Source organism: Lepisosteus oculatus, chromosome 12 (assembly GCF_040954835.1).
Source record: "Lepisosteus oculatus isolate fLepOcu1 chromosome 12, fLepOcu1.hap2, whole genome shotgun sequence".
NCBI classification, from domain to species: domain Eukaryota; kingdom Metazoa; phylum Chordata; class Actinopteri; order Semionotiformes; family Lepisosteidae; genus Lepisosteus; species Lepisosteus oculatus.
Window position 1 is genome coordinate 18,489,935 of NC_090707.1, and position 16,874 is coordinate 18,506,808.

Here is a 16,874-nt window from a genome sequence, read left to right on the forward strand (position 1 = left end):
GAAAATCTTCCTTTAAGAAGAAACTAGTCAGAAGATTTTAATTTAGGATTTTTTCTCTCAATCTCTATATATTTATTTTTACTTTTTAAGGGATCTTTTGCTGTCCTATTTAAATTTTAATAGACTAAAAATCAAAAAGAAGCCTTAACTCAGTGTGGATGGGATTACTGCCATTATCTATAAATGAATATAAATCAGCGATAAATTAAACTAGCATCTTACATATTTTTTCTTGTTCCAATTGAGAAAAAGACAGCAATTTGGATTCATAGAAAATGTTGAAAGTCCCCTGTCTTTGATATGTTCATAGTTTGTATCAGTAATGTTTGTTGAGAATGTTTGTTAAATCTTCATTATGGAATCTCTAAGTTTTAAATGCAGCCACGCAATTAAAATGTGTCATATTCTGGTTTATGTGATTGAAATCCCTAGCTATAACTCAATATCGTTAGTAATAATTCTATAGGTCTTTAATTCATGTTATATTTTAACCTCAAGAAAACAATGTGGGTTGTCATTTTATATCATGTAATTTCCCAAACCTCTTTATGCCATATGAATGGTGTCGCGGGAAGCCGGAGCCTACCCAGCAAGCAACGAGCGCAATGCAGGGCAAGTGCAAGCCAATCATACATGGGGACGATTTGGAGGCTTCGGTAACGGCCGAGGAGGGAAATTTGGCCCAGACACCGGGATAACTCCCTACTCTTATCAAGAAATGCCTGGGGATCTTGAATGACCACTGAGAGTCAGAACCTCAGTTTAACATCTCAAGCGAAAGATGGCACCCACTACAGTATAGTTTTCATGCCATTAGGGCAATGTGGGTTGTTTCTTTTTTTTTTAACTTGACTGCAAAGCAAATTAATTCTGCTTCATGAAAGTGTACTTGATCCTAGTATTTATGTGTTGATAAGCCACAGATGCCTGTGTAAAGTACATAGTGACTCTAGATTAGATTAAAGATTATATTCCAAAATTCCAATGACCATAAGAACATAAAGGCTACAAATGAGTGGAGGCAATTTGGCACATTTAGCTCATTTTGTTCAAGTGAAAGTTTGGACAAATGCCTGGGGTACATTGTTCCACTTCTAGACAATTTTCTAGCTAGCAAAGATCCTGTGGGAGTTGATAAGGCTGCACTCCAATGTCATCCCAAAGGCGTTTAATCAGGCCAGCAAAGGAAGCATGTGAATATTCTGGCCCTGTAGGTACTCTAAGCGCACTCTAGTTAAATGAGCGTGTGTGAACTTTATGACGTTAAAACATCAATTAAGTAGGCCTATCCATTAGCACATTCTCTTAAGATGTGAAGAAGTGTTGGAGGGCTGTCAAAGATTACCACGTGCTATAACTTCCCTCTTTCCCTTTACAGGGGTGGTTACTGTAGACCACAGCAACTGTTCTCAGTATGCCCTGACTACAGGTAATTCTCATACAGAGACCTTAATTATTTCTTCAGCAAGGTCTTTAAGGGGGGAAATAAGCTACAGACATTTCCAAGAAGTACCACAATGGCTTGAGGATTGAGCAGGTCTTTTTGTGTGCATTGTATGATGAGATGCCATGGTCTGCTCCTGTTTTATGTAGTGTTGTATTGAGAACTTCACTTGTATTAGATCAGAAGAATTGTTGATGAAACTGAAGAAAATATAGTAGCCTAATCTTCTTACAATGTAAGAACTCAAAATGTGTCTTTTCCCTTTCCTTTGCTCTTGTACTGTATCTGTTGACAAAACAGAAATGGTAAAACGACTTGTATTCATGTAGTCACTAATTTCACTGTAGTGAAGTTAACAGTTAACCAAACTTCTGCTTTGCTGTTGGATCACATTACCTGTACAGCTGAGTACTTTTTTGCAAAATAAAATATAATTTGACATATTTAAATTGTAATTCATGAACATACTGTAACTTAGTGTGAAGAGGGTTTATTTGAAATTTCCGCCATGATTTTTAGATGTGATATGTCCAGCACTCAGTTTATTTTCCAGCTAACAGAATACAACACTAAAAATAGTTGTTATACTGTAGTACACTTATCTTTATATGTTTGTTTTCATTCACATTATTTTTTTGTAAACATTATGGCACTGCATTTAACTTTGGAATGATGTTATTGTTTTACTTCCAGACATGGGTCTGCTAAACTGTCCTTGTGACTTTGCTTTTAATTTTATCTATTTGAAAAGAACAGTAATAGGCCATTCTTCATTCCCTGAACATTTATGAATGAGGGATTGGGAGACCACAGTGTACCCCATGTTGCTTTTTTATTATGATGATTACAATTAAAAACAACCTGTGATAGTTTGGTGGAAGAAGGATGCTGTGGTCAGAGATATGGAATATTACTTGAGCATGGTCTCTGGGTGGTTAAATGAACATCAGATTCCCTGCTTCTAAGCACTACTGCTCAGGTCAGCAGGAGGTCTTAAATCGTTGTGTTTACTGTATGATAAGCTTGGCTTTTTTTTTCAGTTGACCTTATACTGGCAACCTCACTTCATTTCGAACAGGAGAAGTAATGATTGAACAAGAACAAGAAAAAAGGTCAGATGTGGTTGTTTTTGCACTGATGTCAAAGGCCTTTATTTTTCTCTGTGACAGAAGGTAAATAGGGCATATTTTGTAGTTGATTGATAGAACTGTTCAGTTGTGAGCCTGCATCCCTCTAGGCTTGTTCTAATGCGAGATGTCCGTCTGGCTTTAAAAACTGTTATTTTCTCTACTTGGTGTGATTTTTGTAGATCGTCCTTGGTACCATGAAGTTAAACATTTTTCAAAGTGTCTGTTTTAAGTGTTTTATTGTGTTTATTGTATTACAGGTTTGTTTTCTGTATTATGTTTTGAACACAAAAATATTAAATCTACTGTATACAGTATTAATCAAGACAGTTTTCCTAGCCTGCACAGTAAGCATATGCTTCTTAGTGAAGTTCCAACTAACAGTGAGCTGTGCTTTAAAATGGTATTTTAACAGCCGTATTTTTCTTTCATGTGCAAGAAATTAAATTAGTATTCATGATGTAGCTTAATGATGTCTTTCTAAAAAGGATTCAGTGCATTAGCATCTGTAGGACTTTTTGTGTGCTTCACAGGATCTGCTAATGTCATAGTTAAGGGTACTTAGAGAAATATCCTTCAGTTCATGCCTATGTAATTATAATGCAGAGCACAGTGAAATGGCTCATGTAATTTGTTTTTCAAGATAAAACGGGGTGCTTACCTCCAGTGATTGGGATGGTGTCAGATATAGAAGGCTACTGAATATACAAGTAAGGTACTACATTAGTACAAAGTGGAATTTGCTCTGCGGAAGTGCCTCAAAACCATTTTTTTTACCTAAGTAAATAACTGAATACAGTATGTCACTGTTCTTAAATGTATGCAGTAAAATGTTGTTTACAAATTGATTGGTGAAATACCATAGTAATGCTTATTAATATTTGTTTGAAAAAATATTATACCTTTACCAGTGTACTGTATGTGTTCTTCCTTCATATTTGCATAAACCTGTGCAGCACATTGTTTTAGTTCAACCCTTGTTTCCTCAGGAAAATAAAAGGCTTTATTCACTCTAGGGACTATGGAGGAAATGTCAGAGCTCCAAATATTTGGCATCTTACTGGAGAATAGGTAGGATCCTATGTGGAGCTTTTCGAAGGTTGTCAAGCCAGATCGTCAGGTCGAGAATCAGGGTCGGTAAACAATCGTAGATCAAGTATCCAAAAAGTCAGGGGGGGATATTGCAAACCACGAGTAGACGAGGGCGCTCTAAGAGACGTATCTCATTCATTGAGCATGAGGTGAATGTGAGAGGGACTTAAATAGGAAAGGTGCATTACCAAGGAAAATCGGGGTTGGATAATTAGGACAGGCATGGGCATTTGTGATAATCAGTGCTTGTGTGAATGCTGTCTTTTACGAGAGTGTGTGCAATGTAATTGTCTGTGTGATTCCGTACATGTGGGAATGTGTGCTGAAGCCGTGGGAGGCGTGACATAAGGTCAGGCACACCCAGTGCATTTTAATTGGATGTATCGATTATTTGATTAAACATTATTTAAAAAACATCCACATCATCTATCTATATCAACTGGGTAGGTACCACTATATACTGGGTAGGTACCTTTTGCATGTTAGGAATAGCGTTTGCAGAGTCTCTTTAGGCGTGCAATACCTGGACAGATAGTACTTCACATTCGTAACTCTATTATGCATGTTTACAGAAAATACATTTTGCAGAATTTGGATTTTGATTAAATGTTTTTGGTGTCACTTTGATTAATGGATCATTACTAATGGTGAAATGCTCGTATGACTTTGACCACTACATGAGCACTCAATCACACTATTTCTCATTGCTAGTGGGGAAAAAAATTACTAGGCACGGGTAATGGGGAGGTTTAGCCTGTTGAATGTCAAGAATGGTAAAAAGTTAGAAAGAGAAGCACAGATAAAAACCACAATGCTCCATTTATCAATAGAACCACTAGTCAAGGGATGGTCACTTGCATATCCTCATGCTGCTCGTGCACCAGTGACTTTCTTGGGAGATAGAGATGTGATAGTTTGCAGTGGATGCCCTACAGTACCTGCTAGTTTTGAACCCCATTGAGCACTTGTGGAATGAGTTTACATCCATGGTTCAGTGACCAATGAACAGACAGATGCCTGTTTAGGTATGAAAAGAAGGATGGGACAAAATCCCATCAATCCCATACTGTACTGTAGTATGTTTTGCAGATACACAGACTGTATGTCTTCCAACAGTGGATGCAGATGTTGCTTTCGTAGTTGACTCCCAGTTGATCAGCCCAGTGATTGACAAATATTAATCAGTATAATGAATTTACCTAAGTCATGTGTTTTCAACTAAAGGTAAGTGTATTAGCTGTGGAAAAATTGTCATTTTGCTGGTAATACGTTTGTGAATTTGTTGCTGTACAAATGGCTTGTTTGATGTTGAGTGTATGTTTTGGCTTCTATTTCTTACAGCATGTTTCAGCCATATCTTTGAGCATGTTTCTTTGAATTTGACCTCAGGTTTAAATCCTCACTAATATCACTAATAGTGATATTAGAGAATGCATTAGGGCTTTGAACACAGGTTGAAAAATAAAATTATTCTCATATGAAGCAATATCGTTTTAAAAAAGGGTGATTTATTTGACTCTTCTTGGTCAGCTGAAATCTTTGAAGGCAAAGAAATTGCACCTCCATACTGTACATAATAATCTTCCGCCTTGTGACAGGAAACTACACTGCTGCTTTTTATAGTAAAAATCTGATGTGTGAAATATGTGATGATTCAAATAAATAAGTGCAGTGGGCACTTGTTTATTCATTCTGACCATCATTTGAATTACAGATTGCTTGTGAGCATCTACTGTAACTCACATAAGCAGAGCATTCTCTTCTTGTTATAAACCTGAAAAAAATTAATTATAGATTTCTTCTTTTCCAGGCATGTGTAACTATGCTTTGCCTGTTTCTTTATGTACATTATGTCTGTGTTTCTTTTCTTCTGTGTCCCTCTGTTCTTCTTTGTAGGGCACTTTCTAAATCAACAGACTTAGACCTTGTCCATAGGTACTCCATTAACCTTTTTTCAACCCCTTGGTAATGGTTACACTTATAGGATCCATATTAGTTCCTGCTTTTAAAACGATTTAACAACGTGTTTTTGATTTTTACCATAGCAACAAGAAAAATGAAACATGCTGGTTTTCACGAGCCTTGCTCACCCATAATCAAATCCAATTTACTGCAAATGGGCTGAATCGCAAGGCAAATGTACTTTATCTGTAAAAGAATTTAATTATTTGATTACAAATAAATATATTTTATCCCTCAACAGAACAAAGTATTTTCGATCCAGTTATTTGAAAAAAAATCTGCTGGAACTGTTTGGTCATTTTAGTACTCAAGAATATTACACATATCTAATTTACAGTATAAGAATAAGTAGAAGATGACAAGTCGATAGAGAAAAACCATAAGGGTGTACCAGACCTGTCTTCTGCCATTTTGTTTAGCATATAAGTCATGTGTGCAGTCTCCCTTTTAACACCACCCAATGAAGCAACCTACAGCTCTCCGTTAATATTCAATAAAATTAACCAGGCAATGGGTGTCATTGTTCAAGTGTTTGTATGGTTCAGTTATTTCCCTGAAGAGCAGTTGCTCGATTAGCAGATCAACTCAGTGCTGAAAATAATGTAAGGAAAGCAGTGCCCTGCCTCAATGCACCATAGACTCAGTTTTTGATTTGCTCATTTGTCCATTTCAAGAATAGAATGTCTGTTCCGTTAAACTCGTACATTTTACGAACAAATTGTTCAGTGTATTTTCCTGGCAGCTGGCCATACATCAGGTTTGTACTTATCATTGTAGGTGGACTCGAGAGACTCAAAGGAATTGAAAATATTGGGTAAGACAACCACATGGATCCATTAGCTTGAGCTGATTGTTAGTTTCTTTGTGTTAGTTTCTAACACTGTAATCCTACTGTAAATGTAGGATTATAATGTTCATTTACTCTCATTCACCTTTTGAAATGTCTATGTACCGTTTTGTATCTTATTCATTGACACTTTACAAGAGAAGCAGTAGAAGCAGTGTTTGCTATCTTTTGTAAAAAAGCAATAAAGTGGAAAAAAGTGGCCTGGCGTTTCATTAATACAACAGAAAACAAAAAGCACGTTAGAACATCAAAATGTAAAATTGCTTTTTTTTAAAAATAGCTGTGCAGGATGTCTGGCTAGAGTTCTTATCAAATCAAAATATTTTTTTTCTAACTTAAGCAATTTAATTAAAACTTAAAGACCATACATTTTGTATCTATATTTTTGTAGAACAACTGTCATGGTTTTCTTCAGCTGGTACCAAGCATATTGTAACATTTATCAGACCGCAGACAGTCAGGAACATATATATATAACTAAATCATATATACAGTGCCTTCAGAAAGTATTCACACCTTTACATTTTTTCACATTTTGTTCCTGTTATACCTCAAAATTTAACACATTGAAATATTTTTTTCCCTTCAATAACACAATACATTCAACACATTTATGAATCAAAAATATTTTGTATTCAAGAACATTTGTTTCTCCAGAATGAAAGACTTACATTTCTCATTTACAAAAGTATTCACCCCCCCTACTCAATTCTTTGTACATAGTCCTTTAGCAGCAATTACAGCCATGAGTCTTTTTGGGAATGTCTGTATGAGCTTTGCACATTTAGATTGTGGAATGTTTGCCTATTCTTCAATGCAACTTTGCTCTAGCTCTGCAAAATTAGATGGAGAGCATCAGTGGACAGCAATTTTCAGGTCATACCACAGGTTTTCAATTGGATTCAAGTCTGGGCTCTGGCTGGGCCATTCCAGAATACTAACCTTCCTTTTTTCAAGTCATTCCTTGATAGTTTTTGCCTTGTGCTTTGGGTCACTGTCCTGCTGGAAATGCAGATCTCTGGCTGACTGAAACAGGTTCTCATCAAGGATTTGGCCAAACATAGCGCTTTGCTTTCAGGCCAAAGAGCTCAACTTTTACCTCAGACCACAACATTTTCTTCCTAAAGGTTTCAGGTTTTGTCGCATGGCTTCTAGCAAACTCCAGGCGTGACTTAATGTTGGCCTTTCTCAGAATTGGCTTCCTTCTAGCCACTCTCCCAAAGAGGCCAAATCTGTGCTGAAGAGATTGTTGATGTCTGGACAGTTTCTCCCATTTTAGCCAAAGAGCTCTGCAACTCTGTCAGTGTTGTAGCTGGCCTCTTGGTCACTTCTATGACAATTACCCTTCTTGTCCAGTCGCTCAGTTTGGTAGGACGGCCTAATCTTAGTAGTGTTTGGGTTGTGCCATGTTTTTTCCATTTTGTTACAACAGTGCCCCTAGGAAGATTCAAAGCTTTGCCAATCTTTTTATACCCTTCTCCAGCTTTTGTCCTCCTAACAGCTTCATCTTGAAGTTCCACGGGCAGCTCCTTGGTCTTCATGACAGCAGGACTGATCTGATCTGCTGTTTTAGTTGTGAGACCTCACAAAGTGAGTCAGTGATATTGTGCAATCAAGCAATTGAACACAGGTGGATTCATAATGAATAATGAATGAATGAACCCAGCTGTACCTTGTTAATGTATTTAGTGTGATACCTCTCAAAATAATTGAATACCTCACTCAATTTAGGTTGTTAAAACAAAGGCGGTGAATACTTATCAATTACGTAATTTTCAGATTTTTATTTTTAATATAATTCTGAAGACATCTAAATACTTAATTTCATTTTAACATTATAGAGAATTACTTCTACAGAAGTGGAAAAAACCCCCTTTAATATGCTTTAATTTGACTTTGCAACACAGCAGAATGAGAAATAATCAATGGAGGGTGAATACTTTCTGAAGGCACTGTATAACACATATATACAGTATTTTATTGAAATACAGTGTACTGCATGGCATATTTAAAGACGTTTATCACAATGAAAAGTTATTTTGTGTAGGATGACCATAAACACCATAAAAGATTGAGACCATATATTAGTTTGTGGTACTAGAGTTAAAATCTATCCATCCATTTTCTAACCACTTATTCAATATAGGGTTGTAGGGAAGACAGAGTCAATCCAGGTAAGCAGTGGGCGCAAAGTGGGAAAAATCCCAGATAGGATGCCAGTCCATTGCAGGGTACACACAGACTCAGACATGCACATACTCATACCAGTGCCAAATTTCCCAGAAGCCAATTAACCTACTAGTATCTTTGGACTGTGGGAGGAAACTGGAACACCTAGAGGAAACCCACATGGACACGGGGAGCACATACAAACTGGATGCAGATAGGGACCTCAGAAATTCAACCCAGGGCTCCAGCTCTGCAAGGCAGGAAAGCTACACTTTGTGCTGCCCTGGAGGTAATACAGTATAATATAATTAATTTGGCACACAGGAAGATAGAAAAAAGTAAACAGATTTAGGTAAATCAAGTACTATTTACTTGATATGTTTGCTTTGGCAGGTATACTGTTTAATGCTGTTTAACAATGGGCATTTTCTGTGACTATTATGCTTCATTAGGTTTAGCCTATATTCAAGTCAATTATACCTTTACTTAATTATACATATAAAGTCCTTACGGTTACTGCCAAGATGTATCCATCTCAAAAGAAAGGATAATTATAAGAAAATAAAAGTTTGACTATACATTTCCAAAGTTTGTTTATGAAGAATCTATTGAGAAAGCATTTAAATGTCAGTAACACTGAGGCATATGTGAAATTTTACATTGTACAAAGCTTGTTATGGTAATATGGTGCTATTATAGTAACTCTTTTTTTTGTTCTTAATAATTTGAGGCTTGTTTCACACAAGTACTGTGATACCGGTGAAATCAGAATGGATTTTGTGCTGTCTGCCCATTTGTCATGTTTATAATTCTGATAAAACTTTTGATGTATAATTTTATGAAATTTTAATGTTCAATGCCATTAATGGCTTTGCCCTCAGATCCTCAATAAATTGCTTTGCTGCACCAACCTGAGTTGTAATTATGTGCACTGACACAGTTGTGTGAAAAAATGGAAAGTGAAATTTTAATTGAAAAGAGCTCTTTCACACCTGCCACCTCCATAGCCTCTGCATCTCTCCACAGTAGTCCCCTGGACACGTTTTCACACTCATGACTCAGTTTCTTAAGACATTTGCAAAGCTATTCTGTGTATACTGCTTTAACTACCTGTGGGTCAGTTCAAAGTTAAGAGGGAACAGAACATGTAATGCACTGTGATGCTGTTAATTTTTACATTTAGGCTAAAGGTACAGTTTGACATTTAGTAAACATTTACTGAAACCTCTGGACCTTTATGCTAGTAGAGGGCAGGGATTAAAAATGCAAATGTGAAACAAGACTGGAATTAAATTTATATTCTGAAACAATGGGATGCATTGTCACCTTTTCTGCTCTGTTTGAAAATATAAATGTGTTAATAAACTGCAGAAAAAAATAATAATGAGGATACTAATGAGTGGTGAGATACATTGAAAGTCTTACATTTGAAAGAAACAAGGAAACACAGAGACACATAAAGCAGTCATAAAGACTACAATACTAGTGAATGCACACTGCTCCAGAGACAAAGGAAAGATGTGGGGTGTAGGACTATACTGAGAAAGAGGATTCATAGACAGGAAATTACCCTCAATTGAACTAGGGTCTGACAATCTACAGTCAATTCAAAAGTCATAGTGTTAGGAGTATTAGATTCAGATACCAAATTCATATATTAATTATAACTCCACATTCTATGATAAAATCATGTATACATATGAAACATAAGTAATGTATGATTTCAGTTTTACTCAGATTGGGATTGGAATTGGGGAAAAAACAACAAATGTATCATGTGAAAAGAATGAAATGCTGAACATGGATAATGACTGATCCTTACTCAGTTTGTCAGAGTTCTTGCTAGAGGGAATGCCGGTATTGATCTTGTCTATACAAACAATCAAGATAGAGTGAGGAAAATAGAGGTAAGGGAACCATTGGGGAACTAAATTATGTGATCAGAATATGGCATGCTTTGAAGCATATTTTGAACTTGTACAACTTCAGTCCAAAATAAAGGCTTATAATTTCAGAAAAGCAGAATATGAAGGAATGGGAAAGAATTTAAGAGAAATATTATTAGGTATGATAGTATCAGTAGAGAACAGATGGCAACAGTTTAATGCTGTTCTGCTTGAAGCACAGAAACGATTTATCTCAATAGTAAGCCTAGAAACCTTTGTCCAGATCAATAAGGAGGAACAAAAGGGGAAATAAACCACTTTATAAAATGATAAAAAAAGAACAGGATCCAGTTAAAGAAAAGGGATATACTGTAATAAACTGGAAACACAAGTAAAAAGAGAGAACAGTAGGACCTACAGTAGGCAGAGACAGAAAGATATATGGATACTAAATATATTTTTTTAAATCAGTATTATAACTAAAGAAAACATAATTAAAAATGAAATAAATTATCTCTGCAGTAATTTAATATTAAGTTCTAGATAAAAAAGAAATGACTGATGTACTAAAAAAATATTTCACTCAGTTGTACACCAAGGGATAAATCAGTATCTGGCTGAGAAACAAAAAGTTTCAGATTAAATCCTATTAACATGTTAGTGATAGAAGCGTTTGAGGTACTAGGAGCACTTAAGATAAAGACATTTCCAGGGTCCATTGGTATTTAACAAATTGACTTTAAGGTTTGTGAAAGGATGGAAGGTTCAGAAAATAAGTCGACTCTTGTCTGAACTACATTCCCCAGAAGACTGTGGAGAACGACTTGCTGCCATTTGTCACGTCACCAATTAGAGGAAGACAATTGGTTGACTGACAAATTAGGAAGCAGAAGCCTACAGGATTGTGAGCAATGTAAATGTAAATGCTTTAATGTAAAATGGTGAGGAAGCCTCCTTTGATAAAGACTTAGGTGTTGACACATTGTTTTAATTTTCTAGAAAATGTGGAGAAGCAATACATAAGGCAGACAGAATGTAAGGATAGTTAAGTTAGTTTGAATTTTACTAGTAAGATACTGTATTTTCTGAATATTGTGTCCAGCTATGGTCACATAAAGCTTACAAAACAAAACTTGTTTGGAATCAGTTCAGAGAATAGCAAGTAGCTATATTATCAGGCTAAAAGGAATATCCTACTCTGAGCTGAATCTTTGTAGTCTTGGACAAGATAGCATTTCAAATGGGCCTACTGTAATTCAAGTAAAGGATCCATCCCAGCGGATGTCTTCTGAAATAACAGTGAAACACAAACACAAAATTGAAAACTATGTGGAACTGCATTTAAAACCAGACAACAGGAGGTACTTTTTTACACAAAGGTTTAAGGGATACGGAACAAAATACACAGCCATGTTGTCGATGCTGATACCTTTGTTTCTTTTAACAAAAGGGTGGATGAGATGCTTGGCGCCATTAGCTACTAGCCACAAAATAAGCTAGCTGGGCTAAATGGCCTCCTGTCATTAGTAACTTTGCTTATGTTAGAAACAATGGCTGGTAGGATGGATATGAATACAATATGTCACTGACCACAGGTATTTTTCCCTGAAATCTTTATAAATATCTCAGAAGAACAGGCAAAAAAATCCATCCAGATGCATACTTTTATTACATATTCTTTATGTTGAGAAAAAGAGAAGGAGCTGGAATATCAAAGAAAGAGATTAAGGAAGTTAAAAGAAACAGCTTGTGTGAATGGGTGCAAGGGGTCAGAAAAATGTGTCCATAAAAATGGAAATCTGGTATATGAATTCCAAGGGAAGCGTGAAAAGCTGACATCTGCAAATGAATTTAACTGATCATTGACAGCAGCTGGAAGGTGAAGTTCTTGTTTAACGATCTGATGTCTTTCTAGCATAAGTGTCCTGGAATCCCAGTGAAAGTACACATACGCTACAAAAAGGTCTGTGTGATCATAGCTGAAATAAGTAAAATGGCTTTAGAGAGGTCTTTGGTCCTCAGTGCTCTGACATTCCTAGAGACACTCTGTCAGTGTTCTCTGGCTCCCTCTCTGAACAGAGCTCCACAGACAGAACACTTTTCTTTTTCTTCTTTCTCCTTTTCAGCATGGAATTAACATTTAATAATAATAATTGCTTAAACTTATATAGCGCTTTTCTGGACAGTCAACTCAAAGCACTTTACAGGTAATAAAAACCTGTAAAGCGCCCCTCCACTCCAGCATCCACCTGGATGATGCGACGGCAGCCATAGTGCTCCAGAACGCTCACCACACAGGGAGGAGAGCAGAGTAATGAAGCCAATTTATAGAGGGGGATTGTTAGGAGGCCATGATTGATAAAGGCCAATGGGAAATTTGGCCAGGATGCCGGGGTACTCTTTTCGAGAAACACCCTGTGATTTTTAATGACCACAGAGAGTCAGGACCTCAGTTTTACGTTTCATCTGAAGGACAGCACCTGTACACTACACTGGGGCATTAGGACTCACATGAGCCACAGGTTGAGCACCCCACTAACACCTCTTCCAGCAGCAACCTTAACTTTTCCCAGGAGGTCTCCCATCCAGGTAATGACCAGGCTCACACCTGCTTAGCTTCAGTGGGTTGCCAGTTGTGAGCTGCAGGGTGATATGGCGGCTGGCGTGTTTACCTACGTGTTCCCTTGCAGCTCGCATGCTGATGCTGATCCCCATTCAATCCTACTCTGTAACTTATTATATTTTCACTATTTGGAATAGTTTGTGATTGAAATAAATGTATTCATTTGTATTATTTAAACGTGGAAAATTAAATAAAAGTTGCTAAGCAATGCCTCATTCTCCATTCTAATTTTGCCGACTTGTGTGTGCATCGGTTTTACTTTCTGTTCATTACCTCAAGTTATCTGGCAGTAATACATGAGATATCAAAGTACTATTCAGTTCAGCACATCTTTATCTGGACTTATTATGTAGATTCCTTTCCAAGTGTACTTACAGATTAGTTTTACTAACTTTCAACAGTTTTAGAAAAAGATAAATTATTTTAAAAATTTAAACACCCAGTGGCAGGAAATAATTAAAGATTTCACTATGGAGCTTGCTGACAATAATATATTTTACCCTTATAGCATGTCAGCACATAATATTTCACAGAGATCTTAAATGATGAACTCTTAATGATTGCTTCCAGAAAAAGATCATTTTGGGGTATATTTTTAACAGTTGAACCATCACATTTATAGAGTTATTAAATATAAAGTATGACACTTTTGTTAGTGTAATTGATATTTCTTAGTTTTATTACGTTTTTAACAGAGTATATTTGTGTGGATGTTACCTTGAGTACAATAAAGCTTTGAATCAAGACATTTTTTTAGATTTCAGTGAATCAGTTTTGCATAATTCGACATTTACTTCCTGTCATCCAGAAAAATAAAACATTTTTTGTTCCTTTGAGGAGTGAAAATCAATTAACTGAATTTTCTTCTTCTTCATAAGGGGAATGTTGTAAGGGTGAATTTTTATGTTTGAAAGGGAACATCTAAAAGGTATATTGGCAATATTTTTATAGCATAAAAAATCTTTGTGAAATGATCTGTTTGACATTCAGTGAACACTGAAATAATGATCCCAGGTTATGTCTTAGCAGTGCTAAGAAGTTACCAAAAAAGAGTACAAAAATTAACTGGAAACAACTAAATAAATGTGTTTTTATCATTATTTAATAAGCTACACATGAATAGAATACTTTTATTACCTGCCTCTTTCCTTTTACACACAAATTAACTTGCATAATACAATATTAGAACTATCTGTGCAAAAGTTTCTGTTACATTATCATTATAATAATTCTAATAACATTGCCATCTCTCCTCTATACAGATGAGCCAGTCCATTCGGTATCTACCACGCAGCACACAGTGAAACAAAGGAAGAAAAATGCCCAAAGAAGTAAGAGCTGTAAGATGGGAAATCGTATACCTTTGCAGAGTCTCAAGGAGAGTGCCAGTTTCAATGATTCAAATGTCAGGTAAGGGTTGCTGATGAAGCTCTGTGGTCACTGCGATATGCATGGAATTAAGAAGCAATACTGCCTTTACAGATACTGCATGTTGTGTTAGAGTTCTATGTCCTTGTCTTCTGAAAGCCTTCATATCTATAGTGAATCATTTATATCAAGCAAATGATCTGTTAATAACATTAAAGACTTAAAACATTCTATTTAATGCCTGCTACTCACTTTACACATTTTATTGCTTTGCCTGTTGAATTAGTGTTCATTACTGACTATTTACTATCACTTGATTTTTTTATGTTCTTCGTGTCTTCCCTCTTTATTAAAATTATTGTTTCTTGCTCTCGATGTATTGCAAATGGCTCAACTAATATATTTAAGACAATTGCTGTTTTGACTTTAAAATCTTTAGATACTGCTGTTTTTGTGTGCTCAAATATATAAAAATGACAGCACCTTGTTTAATTTTGTAATGATATTGTAATCAATAAAAATCATAGAATGCGTTATGCTCAACCTCCCTTTTTCACCATGAAACTTGATAGGTAACCATAGCAACATCCTACTCTGTACAATACATGCACTTGAGGATTTAGTGCAGTAAGTGTCTACTGTGATAGAAATCACGGACACTGTGAATGGTAATTATGGATTTATATGAATATGATAACCTGATAAGAATACACATATAATACGGGTTGGCTTCTCTTCATTGTGCTCAATGCCTATTGAAGCCACACACACGCCAATAAAAAGATTTTTCCCCAAGAACTTATATATATTATATTTCTGGTTTGCCAATCTGTTTTGTTTCTAAAGGTATGTTTAGAGAAACAGAGGAATAGGGTGTTAGAAAAGACCACTAATGGGACAGTAAAATCAACAGCAAAAGCTGGAGTTACATACAACACATATATATTCCATCTGTGGTCAATTATTGATTGTATTGAGGTGTAAGCTATTACAGCTTGTTTTATTTTTGCTTAATTTAAATATTTCAGTTATTTAACTGCTATCAAGTCTCAGCTATAAAGTACATTTCAGGCCTTTAGACTTTCTGTGTAGTACATTCCTGTGAGCCTAGAAATGTACCTAAACTGGTGATTACAGTTGATCACAGTATTTTAAATGAGGTCTTACTAGTGCATTGTGCAATTTCAACGGCATTCCTTAATTTAAATTAATTAATTGTATATCTTACATTCTTTTTCATTGTCTAGAAAATGTTAATCATGCATCAACATACACGCTTAAGTTTGTTTTGTAGTTTGATATTAGTGGTAAACGTATCAGTGGTAGTTTCTTTGGCAAGGGATCAGGTCTTGGTTTTGGTGATAATTTCATTGTTCTCTATTATTGTACTATTATTATTCAAAAATCACACTTGTATACTCTGCTTGGAAGGCATGTACTGTTAGTCTTGCGCTACTTCATCATTTAGCCTCTCAAAACAAAAATATAAATATTTTAACATTTATTTTAATACTCTAAATGTTTTTTCAGAGTCACAAAGAGTGATGATAATGGTTTATAGCTTAAAATTAAATTAAAAAAAAACATTTCGGTTGGATCTTCAGAAAATAAAGTGTTTCATCAATTACACCTGTGGGATTTATAACATTAATCAAAGTGCACATTTTGCCTTTGTCCATTTACAAATTGGAAGGCCACTCCGTGATTTGATTATGGTATAAAATGTGGGCAGAAATAGAGCTGTTGGCTTTTACATTACTATCAAACCCTGTTCCTTAATAGTTCTTTCACCCTATTATAACTCTTATTGTAACTATTCTTGCTTTGTATTGTTTGGTTGCTGTGTCATTCGATAGCTATTTCATTGACTGTTTGAAATGCATGACAGTCTTCAATCATTGGAAGCTCTCTGAGCATTTCCCTTGCAATCTAATTTTGAAAACATTACTCACCACAGCCACATGCATATCTGTTTCATTACTGCAGTAAAAATGGCTCCAATTAGAGACAGTAATTTAAAGTAAGGTTAAATGAGAATCAGATCATATGAGTCACTGGATGGTTCGACACAATGTAGAAGGCTGTCTCCTTCAATTATGGCCTATATTAATGACACAGTCCCTTATCTACTTAGAATGTTAATCATACAGTTTGCAAGTTCAGTAAAAATGAGGATTCTTCACATGAAACTGTAGTATTTGTTGGTTACATATTTTGTGCTGGCTGATGTCATTTTTTTGTTCTTGCAGCTTTAACATAGATTCTAGTACCACTAAGGAAGAAGACAGGGGGAAGATGGTCATTATTGACCATTTTCTTCATTTAAATACTATTAACCTGTTTCTCTTTACAAGAT

At 35.6% G+C, this 16,874-nt stretch overlaps 1 protein-coding gene across 1 annotated transcript in view; it reads left to right on the plus strand.

The window, feature by feature from the left end:
* pde1a (phosphodiesterase 1A, calmodulin-dependent) overlaps positions 1-16,874 on the plus strand; it is a 116,460-nt gene that overhangs the window by 15,640 nt on the left and 83,946 nt on the right. Inside the window, exon 2 of the mRNA XM_015359072.2 lies at positions 14,413-14,560. Within this exon, the coding sequence (XP_015214558.1) occupies positions 14,413-14,560 (148 nt within the window). The remainder of the gene's footprint in view (positions 1-14,412; positions 14,561-16,874) is intronic.